Source organism: Odocoileus virginianus, chromosome 15 (genome assembly GCF_023699985.2).
Source record: "Odocoileus virginianus isolate 20LAN1187 ecotype Illinois chromosome 15, Ovbor_1.2, whole genome shotgun sequence".
NCBI classification, from domain to species: domain Eukaryota; kingdom Metazoa; phylum Chordata; class Mammalia; order Artiodactyla; family Cervidae; genus Odocoileus; species Odocoileus virginianus.
Genome location: NC_069688.1, coordinates 51588736 through 51601582, shown reverse-complemented (window position 1 = coordinate 51601582; position 12847 = coordinate 51588736). Strand labels below are relative to the sequence as shown.

At 41.0% G+C, this 12847-nt stretch overlaps 1 protein-coding gene across 1 annotated transcript in view; it reads left to right on the top strand.

Moving 5' to 3' along the window:
• MATN2 (matrilin 2) overlaps nt 1–12847 on the top strand; it is a 169292-nt gene that overhangs the window by 61936 nt on the left and 94509 nt on the right. The window contains 1 exon segment of the mRNA XM_070477357.1: nt 1117–1239. Coding sequence (XP_070333458.1) covers nt 1117–1239 — 123 coding nt within the window.

Below are 12847 nucleotides of genomic sequence, written 5' to 3'. Positions count from 1 at the left end.
ACTTTTCCTCCAAGCCCATTTCTGCCTATGAAAAATCCACACACTAACCAAAGCCCCTTCTGGTAGCAGTAAACCCTGTGCTCACCAATTGGATATTATTAATTGAACTGTGAAATTTCTGTTTTCATAGGTCACTTTTGACCTGTTTTTAGTTGTTGTTGTATTGTTTAGTTGCTAAGTTGTGTCCGAATCTTGCAACTCCATAGATTGTAGCCTGCTAGGCTTCTCTGTTCATGGGATTTCCCAGGCAAGAATACTGGAGTGGGTTGCCATTTCCTTCTTTAGGGGATCTTCCCGACCCAGGAATCAAACCTGGGTCTCCCGCATTGGCAGGCGGATCCTTTACCCCTGAGCCAGTTGGGAAGCCCCTATTTTTAGTTGGAGATCAACAATTTCCTATGACTCAGCCTAACTTCATTTTCCTTTGACCCTCCATGGCCCTCTGTCTATACATACTTTTTTAATTGGAGCATAATTGCTTTACAGTGTTTTGCTAGTTTCTGCTGTACAAAGAAGTGAATCAGCCACATGTTAAGTGCTAAGTCGCTTCAGTCATGTCCGGCTCTTTGCAACCCTATAGACTGTAGGCTGCCAGGCTCCTCTGTCCATGGGATTCTCCAGGAAAGAATACTGAGTGGGTTGCCATGCCCTCGGGATTTTCCCAACCCAGGGATCAAACCTGCATCTCTTACCTCTCCCGCATTGGCAGGCAGGTGCTTTTCCACTAGTACTGCCTGGGAAGCCCCATATGTTTACATATATCCCCTCCCTTTTGGCCCTCTCTCTGAACCCCCTCCCAACCCACCCATCAAGGTCATCACAGAGCACAGAGCTGAGCTTCCTGTGCTTTATGGCAGGTTCCCACTAGCTATCTGTTTTACACATGGTAGTGTATATATGCAATCCCAATCTCTTAATTTATTGACAATGGCATTTGTGTAGAACTTTCTTGTCCAACCAAAGGCTGTAACCCCGCCTTGAGGGCAGGGCCTGCAGCTTGTTTCTCTTTGGGTCGTGCTTGCCCCTTCATGGTGTAGCTTCTGGATGACTGTTTGCCGGAGGATGAAGTTAGAGAAGGCATCATTGTTGCTCTAACATCCACGTCTTTCCTTTCAGCGGTCCACATGTGCAGCATCCTGGAACATAACTGCGCCCACTTCTGCATCAACACTCCGGGCTCGTACGTCTGCAGGTGCAAGCAAGGCTACATCCTCAACTCGGATGAGAAGACCTGCAGAAGTAAGATTGCTTTGCCGATGTGTCTGTTCTGTCCTCCTCAGCTTTCTCACTCTCTCTTCTTTTATCTGGGCCCATTTAATTCACCTGTGACCCCCACTCAACCAAGTCATCATTTCCCTAAAAAACAGAAACAAGCTTGTCTAAGCCACATATTTTGTGTTGCCCTGCCCCTCACTCTGCCTTCACAGCACTAAGGCCAGAGCCAGGCACACAGTAGGCCATCAGGAAGAGTTTGGAAGATCGCTCCTTCTCAGAAATAGCTTCCTTGGATTCTTGAACTGCTGTCCTTGACTTCTAAGCTGTTCTTTAGGGGGGAACAACTGAAGAGGTTTTTCATCCACGGTTGTTATGAACTGTGCCCTTGTTTCCTAAAGGTGTATGGGGTCTGGCTGCTCACCACCCAAAAAGCCAATAAACAGGCCAGGTTGGTGGAAAAGGGAAGTTTGCTTTATTTCAAATGCTGGCAACTGGGGGTGGGGGGAATGCTGGCAACATCTGTCCAAAGGCCAGCCCCACCAGGGGCAACCAGTGGGGCAAGAGCTTTTATAGATAGAAGGAGGGGGCTACATGCAGAAACAGCACAGTCGGCTCTGACAGTCATCTTCAAATTGGTCATGGGTGGTAGTGTCATCGTGGTCGTTTTATGTACAGGTAATCTTCAGTTCCAGGGTCCATTTGTTCCCATTTCTTTGAGGCCAGTTCTTGGAATTGTGGCAGCTTATGTCATGGGATACAGTCTGATCATCGTTCAGTTAACTTCTTCACCCTGGTGTGTTAGTATTTGTAAAACAGCTCACAGGATATGGCTCAGAATATTATCTGTAGTCCTTGAGAAGGAACTAAAGGTCCTTGACTATACTTAACGACTGTATTATTATTATTTGGTCTCCTTTGACTGTTTTCCTTTGTTTCTGTATTTCTCATTTCTCTGATTAAACTTATTCATTGACTAAAGTTTTCTACAGATAAAAGGCAAGCAGAGGACATGGGGAGGTGGAGGGAGGGGGCAAAGACCATAGGGTCCTGCTTTGTTTCACCCTGAGGAGTTGTTTCTGTATTTTTTTATCTTCCTTGAAGCATGGATTTAGATTGAGCTATTAATGTTGGCTGGGAATGATTATTTAAGTTCTATTTCAGAAGAGTGCAGGAATCTAATTGGTCTGGTGAGGGACGCTTTATAGGTCTCTTAAATAAAAAAGGGCAAACAGATATAAAGTGTTAATAGAATTCACATTCTCTTTTTTTGGCCAAGCCCCCGTACTGGACAATATACTGACATTAGAGCCGCATGAGGTAATCCACCCCTTAGAGGAGAGAATTACGCATACATTGAGTATTGTGCCTATACTTTTTTTTTTTTCAAGTTATAAATAAAGACACTAATAGCCTAGAAAACAACCAGACTTCCTCAGGACATGAGGAAGACCAGCCCACGTGGAGGCAAATAAAACTCAGCAAATCTGACATGTAGGTCATGTAATGCGTAATTGTGATTATACTGCATGGCAAGTAATTAAGCCCTAATGGAAAGCAGTTTGCACAAATGGCTGTAATTAGTATCGCGTTTATGGAGCCAAACCACATTTTCCTTTTGTCTTCTCACTTTTCAGTCGGTTGAGAGTGGTTGGCTCAGGGCCTCCCTCCCCCCCAAGATTAGGGAACATCTGCTGGACTCCTCCGGTTGGTGGTCTGTAGAAGCTCAAAGCCCCCAGACTCTGTGAGCCCCCCTGGGGGAGGGGTCCCTGTGTTCTCCAGCTCCTCCCAGAACCCAGGATCCCAGGTTGTTTGTTGAGTGGAGCCTGAATCATCCTGGTCTTCCACATGAACCCCTGACCCTTCTTTGCTTTCGACAATGAAAATCACTCGTACCATATGCTCATGGATTTAATAGAATTTACTGGAGGACTGAGGCAGCTCAGGCAGGGACATCTCACACCACTCAGCAAACAAGCTAAATACCCCAGACATGCCCCATCTTCTCCAGGAGCCTCCCCAACCCTGGCAGGGTTTCTCTGCAGAGCACTCAGCCTCCCTCCACCTCGCTGACGCCTGTCCTGCGCTTCCCTTCTTTCAGTTCAGTTCAGTCGCTCAGTTGTGTCCGGCTCTTTGCGACCCCATGGACTGCAGCACGCCAGGCCTCCCTGTCCGTCACCAACTCCTGGAGTTACTCAAACTCATGTCCATTGAGTCAGTGATGCCATCCAACCATCTCATCCTCTGTTGTCCCCCGTCTCCTCCTGCCTTCAATCTTTCCCAGCATCAGGGTCTTTTCCAATGAGTCGGTTCTTGGCATCAGGTGGCCAAAGTATTGGAGGTTCAGGTTCAGCATCAGTCCTTCCAATGAATATTCAGGACTGATTTCCTTTAGGATGGACTGGTTGGATCTCCTTGCAGTCCAAGGGATTCTCAAGAAATTCTTCTCTTTGTCTTCTGCTCCCGTGATCCACTGGGATGCTGGCATCTGCCAGTGTCTGTTTTCCCTGCTCTGGCTTAGTCAATCCAGAGGAATCTTGAGATCAGCAAGTGAAACATAAAAAGTTCTCCCCCTGATGTCATGAACAGGCCTTCCACACACACCAGGTTTGCCAGCCCCCCTGCCTGGTCCCACCTCAAGTTCTGAGGCCCCAAGCTCTCCTGGGTCTAGGGCCTGGGTTCTTTCCGGTCCTGGGGCTGCGGGTGCATCACAGGGCATGATGCAGAAACTGTCTGGGCTTCTGACAGACTGTTTGGGTGGAAGAGCTGGGAGGCCCATCTCGGAGGGGCCTGAGCCCAGGCGGTGGTGATTCTCAAGCTTCAGTAACGGGGGAAGAGACATCTAGGAAGCTGACCCCTGCCCCCGCCCACCTCCCACCCCCCGAGATTGACAGTCAGCAGGTCTGGATGAGACCTTGGCATCTGCATTTGCTATGAACTTCTCCCATCCAAGTACTAACCAGGCCCGACCCTGCTTAGCTTCCGAGATCAGACGAGATCGGGCACGTTCAGGGTGGTATGGCCATAGACTGTTGTGAACTTCTTATCTAGGTTGCTGCTGCCATGGTTTGAGATTCCCTGGCTTCAGCCAGCCAAGGCGGTTTCAGGGAAGGGAGCAGGGTAGGAGGGGAGCAGGGCTCAGCTGTCCCAACTGACTCCGCCCTCCTGTCCCAGCTGACTCCGCCCCGCGTCCCAGCTGACCCCGCCCCTCGTCCCAGCTGACCCCGCCCTCCGGTTAACTGGAAGCAGAGGAACTACCTTTATTGTCAGCGCCAGGCTTACCTTAATACGTCCAGTCAAAAAGAGCATTTCTCTCTCTCCCAGAAAAAGATCATAATAACGACTCTTGTTTGCACACCTGAAATTGTACACCAGGGGCCTTGCGGAAAGATCAAGGCCTTCAGAGTCTGCGGACCCGAGTTTCAACCCTGACATTCTAGCTGTATGTCACCCTGAGCTGGTGATTTAAACTCCTTGACTCAGCTTCCTCACCCATAAGATGGGAAAGGTGGTGACAAACCATCAAAGGATCCTTGTCAGCCCCTGAGTTTGGTCTGGTGGACAGTTCAAAGTTGTGCCGAGGGGAGTCTGGGCCAGACCCTCACCTGTTTCTGGGCTGCTCTCTGCCATTATGGAGAGGAACTCTCCGGACCTGGAGAGGAATAAGACACAGCCCTTGAGCCTTTAAGATGTGCCAGGCCTTGGGAGGTCCTGGCAGTTCAGTGGTTAAGACTTGGCACTTCCATGTCAGTGGGCATGGGTTCGATCCCTGGTCAGGAAACTAAGATCCTGCAAGCTATGCAGCATGAAAAAAGCCAGAAAAAAAAACAAAAAACTTCTAGAAATGAAATAGTGCCTAAAACATCAATATTCCTGCTCTCTTGAAGTTACGTTCTTGCATAGCCGTCAAATAAATGACCAAGATAACTGCAGCCCAAAGTGATTGCAGCCCCTGCTTAGTCTAGTATGCTACACACAAGGTCAGGACTAACTATAGTCACTTACTAAGCGTTTATACCGTGTGCCAGGAGCTCTCCTGAGTGTTTTATATTTGTTATCTCATTAATTCTGACATCAAGCTCTTAAAGTAGGTTTAGCATTTCATTTTACAGATAAGGAAAATTAAGGTGCCAGAAAGGTTAGACAATTTACTCGAGGTCATAGGGCTAGTAATGAGACCAAGCCAGAACCCAAATCCCGTTATGTGTGACTGCATGGTCCTGGCTTTTACCCACCATTTGACACTTGCCAGCATCGCTTGTCCCATGATCCTTGAGGTGGCAGGCAGTCCTGCAGCCAGAAACACTCCTCCAAGCCCAAGAGGACAGGCAGGTTCAAAGCGCTTACTGATCTCAGAGGAGACTCAGGACCAGTTCACCAGGTCTGACATTCAAATGATTGTCATTCCCCCAACTTCACTACTAACTCCTGTGATTCTATCATGTACAGGATGATTGTGAGAGGCGATGGCCTTCAAACACGCACATACACACAGCTATAGCTGCCATTTACTAGTCATACCCTGCCTGTGTGGAGAGAGGAGGTGGACATTGCTGAGTCATAGGTTCTTCAAGTGGAAACAGACCTTATCTATCAGACTATTAGCGTCCTTTCCCCCTTAGCCCAGGAATTCTGTTTCTCCCTGGCGTCCCAGAGTGATGGTGTATATCCATCCATCATCACCCATCTGGAACACAGATCATTACAAAGCACCCATATCCCACCTCCAAGGTAGCTTGGGTCAGTGGTTGAGCTGAAATCCTACTCTTTATAATTCCCACCTCTGATCCTATTTCTGAAGGATCATATGCTGAAGTATATGGCCAACTGAAGCCATATACTAAAAAATTTATTTCCTTTTCCAGCTAAAAAGAGAAACCCTTTGATTATTGAAGAGTGTAATCCACCTCCCCCTCATTTAATTTTCTCTTTTTCAGGGGAGGCATGAACACATCTTTAGATGACCTGGATTTGGGTCTCTTCATTGTCCAAACAACCCTCTTTTGGATACCAGTTAGTCAGTGTCTCAAAATGTGCCCCTTTATTTAAAGACCAGATCAAGTACATTAAATAATTTTACCTCTAACATTTTGCCCATACCATATGAGCTGTTTGGAATGTACTGGAGGCAACACTGTAAGATTCTTTGGTCCTCCAAAAAGTCTTTCCCATCCAAAACCATAGATATACATAAAAGCATTACCAAGTGCATAGCCCATATGGGCTCAATAGAAGTTTATGTTCTTCCCTTTCCCCATTTAAAAATGTGAGGGGGAGTTGGAATCCTCATGAAGTGCGCCAGTCTTCATATATCTCTTTTCCTCCACCATTCCCCTACCCTTGAATTCTTTTCCCATTAACAAGAAAAAACTTTATCTTGTTTAGTTTTAAAAAATAAGGAATTTTCCCTTTTTTGTCTCCCTTCTGGAATATTTAATCTGTCTGGAAGAATAATGAAAATGCAACACTTTGAAAACTTCACTTGGCAAGAAAATGTAAACTTTCTTGTCCAGCTTTCTCATTTTTTCTCAAGAAACATATCAAATGCATTTTACAGTTTTATTGTTCAGATATGTTCCTGAGATTATTTTCCCAAGTTATATAAGCAATTTAATAGCTTTTATATTACAGTTTAATCAAAGGACATGATCCCTTTGATGTGACAGAGAAACAGCCATATTATTAAAAAGGGAAAATAAAGCAATAACCAACATTCCTCGTGAATGTGAATGCAAAAATTCTTAAAAACTTCTCATGTAGAATCCGTATATATAATATAATCAAGACCAAGTAGGATTTATCACAAATGTTGGTTAACATTCAAGGTTACCTTTCAAAAATCAATAAATAAGGCTTCCATGGTTGCTAAGTGGTAAAGAATCTGCCTGTCGGTGCAGGAGACATGGGTTCCATCCCTGATCTGTGCCGCAGAGCAACTAAGCCTGTGAGCCACAACTATTGATCCTGTGCCCTAGAGCCCAAGAGGTGCAACCATGGAGCCCACATACTGAAACTACTGAGGCCCGCGTGCCCTAGCGCCCGTGTTCTGCAACAAGAGAAGCCACCGCAACTAGAAGTGCAAGCACTGAAGCTAGAGAGTAGTCCCGCTCACCACAATTAGAGAAAAGCCTGTGCAGCAGCAAAGACCCAGTACAGCCAAAAACAAAGGTTTTAGAAAAATCGATTAATATATGACTGATACTATACATAAACGTTTGTAAGCATGCCACCAGAAAACTGCTAGAGCTCATTAACAAATTTGGTAAAGTTTCAGGATACAAAATCAATATACAGAAATCTGTTGCATTTCTATACACTAACAACAAAATATCAGAAAGAGAAATTAAGGAAAAAGCCCATTTACCATTGCATCAGAAAGAATAAAATACCTAGGAATAAACCTAGTTAAGGAGGTAAAAGACCTGTACTTGGAAACTATAAGACACTGATTAAAGAAATTGAAGGTAGGAAGTTCCTTAGCAGTCTAGTGGTTAAGACTTTGCACCTTACTGCAGAGGGTGCAGGTTCAGTCTCTTGTTAGGGAAGTAGGATCCCACGTGCATGTGGCACAGCCAAAAAAGTAAAGTTGATGATGACACACATAGATGGAAAGATATACTATGTTCTTGGATTGGAAGAATTAATGTTAAAATAACCATACTATTCAAGGCAATCTACGGATTCAATGCAATTCCTATTAAAATACCAATGGCATTTTTTAAATAGAACTAAAACAAATAATTTTAAAATTTGTATAGAAACACAAAGACCATCAATAGTCAAACAATCTTGAAAAAGAAGAAAAGAACTGGAGGAATTATACTCTCTGGTTTAAGACTATGTTACAAAGCTACAGTAATTAGAACAGTATGTAATGTCTCTCTCTCTCTCTCTTACACACACACACACACACACACACACACACACACACACACACCACAAAGACTGATGGAACAGAATAGATAGCCCAGAAATAAACCCATGTACTTAATGGTCAATTAATCTATGACAGAGGAGATGAGAATATACAGTGGAGAAAAAGAGTCTCTTCTAAGTGGTGCTGGGAAAACTGGACATCTACATGTAAAAGAATGAAATTAAAACATTCTCTAACACAGCATACAAAAATAAATGCAAAATGGATTAAAGACCTAAATGTTAGATCAGAACCACAAAACTCCTAGAGGAAAACATAGGCAGAACATAAAGCATAGAATTTTTTTTTTTTTTAATTTTGGGTCTGTCTCCTAAAGTAAAGAAAATAAAAGCAAAAATAAACAAATGGGATCTAATTAAACTTAAAAGTTTTGTACAGTTAAAGACAAAACAAAAAGACAACCTTCAGAATGGGAGTAAATATTTGCAAATGATATGACTGATAAGGGGTTACTATCTAAAATATATAAACAGCTCATGCAACTCAACATCAAAACAAAAAAACAACCCAATTGAAAAAAAAGTGGGTAGAAGACCTGAATAGCTATTTTTCCAAAAAGGACACCCAGATGGCAAACAGGCACATGAAACGATGCCCAGCATTACTAATCATCAGGGAAATATAAGTCAAATTCACATTGAGATATCATCTCATATCTGTCAGAATGTCTATCATCAAAAAAGAAAAAGAAAAAAACCCCACAAATAACAAACGTTGGTGAGGATGTGGGGGAAAAGGAATCCTCATACACTGTTAGTGTAGCCACTGTGGAAAACAGTACAGAGGGTTCTCAAAAAACTAAAAGCAGAACTATATATGATCCAGCAATTCCACTCCTGGGTATATATTTGAAAGAAACAAAAATACTAATTCAAAAAGATATATGCATTCTGTTTTTCATAGCAGCATTATTTACAGTTGCCAAGATATGGAAGCAACTAAATGTCCATCAACAGATGAAAGAATAAAGAAAATGTGGTATACATATACAATGGAATACTACTCAGCCATAGAAAGGATTAAATCTTACCATTTGCCACAACATGAATGGACCTGGAGGCTTTTATGCTAAGTGAAATAAGCCAGACAGAGAAAGACAAATAGTGGATGATATCACTGATATGTGTAATCTAAAAATATACAGCAAACTAGTGAATATAATAAGAAAAGGAACAGACTCACAGGTATAAAGAACACATTAGTGGTTACCCATGGGGTGAGGGAAAGGGGAGGGGTAAATGGGGATAGGAGATTAAGGGATACAAACTATCATGTATAAAATAAACTGTAAGGATATATTGCACAACACAGGGAATATAACCAATATTTTATAACTTTAAAAATTGTGAATCACTATATTGTATACTTGTACATATTGACTATACTTACACACTATTGACTATACTTCAATAAAAATTAATATAATTTAATTTACCATATTAATAGTCCAAAAAAATGTAAAATCTTAAGATCATTTCAATAGATGTCCAAAAAGCACTGGGCAATACCCAATGTTCATTCATGATAAAAAATTCTCAATAAACTAGAAATAAAAGGGAAATTCCTCAATCTGATAAAGAGCATATATGAAAAGACCTAGAGTTAACATCTTGGAAAATATCATGATGCTGGAAAAGATTGAGGGCAGGAGAAGAAGGGGGCAACAGAGGATGAGATGGTTGGATGGCATCGTCGACTCAATGGACATGAATTTGAGCAAACTCCAGGAGACAGTGAAGGACAGGGAAGCCTGGTGTGCTACAGTCCATGCGGTCACAAAGAGTCAGACGTGACTGAGGGACTGAACAACAACAAGAGTTAACGTCATACCCAAGAGTAAAAGACTAAGTGCTTTCCTTTTAAGATAAAGAACAAAAAAGTATGTCCATTGCCATACTTCCATTCATGTTGGACTAGATGTTTTAACTGATATAATAATGAAATAAAAAGAAATTAGAAATTAATACAGATTGGAGAACTGTTTTTACAGACTATGTGACTGCATATGTAGAAAAGCTGGTAGAATCTTCAAAAAAGCTCTAAAATTAATTAACGAATTCAGCAAGGTTGCAAGATAAAAAGTCAATATACAAAATTATTTGATAGTATTTTTTTAATTTATTTATTTTAATTGGAGGTTAATTAGTTTACAATATTGTAGTGGGTTTTGCCATACATTGACATGATCAGCCATGGGTGTACATGTGTTCCCCATCCTGAACCCCCCTCCCACCTCCCTCCCCATCCCATCCCTCAAGGTCATCCCAGTGCACCAGCCCTGAGCACCCTGCCTCATGCATCGAAACTGGACTGGCGATCTGTTTCACATGTGATAACATACATGTTTCAATGCTATTCTCTCGTTATTATATACTGCAACAAAAATCTGAAATAGACATTTAAAACATTTTTTTTTCCCATTTATTTTTATTAGTTGGAGGCTAATTACTTTACATCATTACAGTAGTTTTTGTCATACATTGAAATGAATTAGCCATGGATTTACATGTATTCCCCATCCCGGTCCCCCCTCCCACCTCCCTCTCCACCCGATCCCTCTGGGTCTTCCCAGTGCACCAGGCCCGAGCACTTGTCTCATGCACCCAACCTGGGCTGGTGATCTGTTTCACCCTAGATAATATACATGTTTCAATGGACATTTAAAACATTTTACACTAGTATAAGAAATATAGAAATTAGAGATAAATTAGCAAAACATGACATGGTCTATACATTGACAAATACAAATAATATCTGCAGTAATTAAAGAAATGGAAAGATCAGTAAATCATCATATAGAAGACTTACTATTGCTTAGATGTCAATCCTTTCTAAAATGATCTATAGATTCAAAGCAATCCCTATCAAAATCCTAGCAGATATTTTTGAGTAGAAACTGATGACCTGATTCTAAAATATAGATGAAAATTTTAAAAAACCAATTGAATAGTCAAATACAATAAATTCTTATTACTCACAATAACACTGAACTAGTGATTACTGGATTATGGTTCCTAGAGGAAATACAGGGTTAGTTTCCTGCAAGCCTCGGCCACAATATTTCACAAATCAATACAGAACCTTATTTTATGGGTGTTTCTGGTTAAAGACACCTTATTGAGTATATATTGTTGATTTATTAATATTGAACTTACAGCCAACAGCACTATTACTCATGCCTGAATGAAGCTCATCTAACATCTTTCCTCCCTAGGGCATATCATGGCCTTCTTGCCTTAGGAACACCAGATAGCACGTCAACACTACTTGTAGGGGCCATTTTAAACATTGAAGTCACCAATAGACAGCACAAAAATACTAAAATCATGGCTTTAAATAGAACACAAAAAAGATATTTGTTTATAGCTTGAGTGCCAAAACAAGAAGGCAGAGCACTGTTTGTTTGACTTTCACTAGAAAAGTGTAGTGGCTCTTTTAGTTTCACCTAGTTTCACCACTCTGCACAGATCCATGAATGACCATGAAAATGCTGAAGTATTGATTCTAGGTTCCAAGTACATTTTATAAAGTAGGTAAATTGGCAAGTATGGAATCTGCAAGTAATGAGAATCAAGTAAAACTTCGAGAAAAATAAAGTTGGAGGGATCAGATTATCTTAAGGCTGACTATAAAGTGATTGTAATCAAAGTTGTGTGGTAGTCATGTAACAGTGGACATCACTGGCACAGAATATAGTCCAGAAATAGACCCACATATTTATGGTGAAATAATTTTTGGCAGACGTACCAAGGCAATTCACAGGAAAAGAATAATGTCATCAACTAATAGTGTTACAACAATTAGATTGCCATGTGTAAAAAAATGGACCTTGACTTTACCTCATACCATATACAAAAATTTATTTAAAACTGATTTCAAATGTTAATATAAAGGAGAAACATATAAATGTCTAGATTAAAATGTAGGGAAAAAATTGATGACCCTGGGTTTGGCAAGGATTTTTTAAATAGGACACAGAACACAAAAGAGAAACTCAATAAATTGAACATCATCAAAATTAAAATATTTGCTCTGCAAAATACAGTGCTACTAAACTGAAAAGGCAAATCACAGACTGAAATTAAATATATCCAACAAAGGACCTTAGCATTTATAAAGAATTCTTATAACTCTATAATAAAATAAACAGCCCAGTCAAAATGGGCAAAAGATTTGAATAGACACTAAACCAAAGAAGATATATAAAGAAGAGATGCTCAACCTTATTAGTCACTAAGAAAATACAAATTAAAGCTATAACAAGATACCTCCACTCAACTTTCACTAGATTGAATACATTTTAAAATATTGACCATGTCAAGTAATGGCAAAGTTGGGAACAAAATTATCATTTTTTCCTGGTAGGAAGATAAAATGGTTCAACCACTTTGGGAAAACAGATTAGAAGTTTCTTACAAAATTAAATATGTACTTAACCATGATATTGAACCATTCCACTCTTAGGTATTTACTCAAAAGAAATTAAAGTTTGTGTTCAAACCAAGGTGTGAGCACAAATGTATACTTGTAATAAGCTAAAACTGGAAACAACTCAAATCAAAACAACTCAAATCATCAACAGGTGAACTGTAACAAATTGTGAGATATGCATACAATGTAATACTACTGGGCAATGAAAAGAATGAACTACTGACATATTTTAGAGAAGGAAATGGCAACCCACTCCTGTATTCTTGC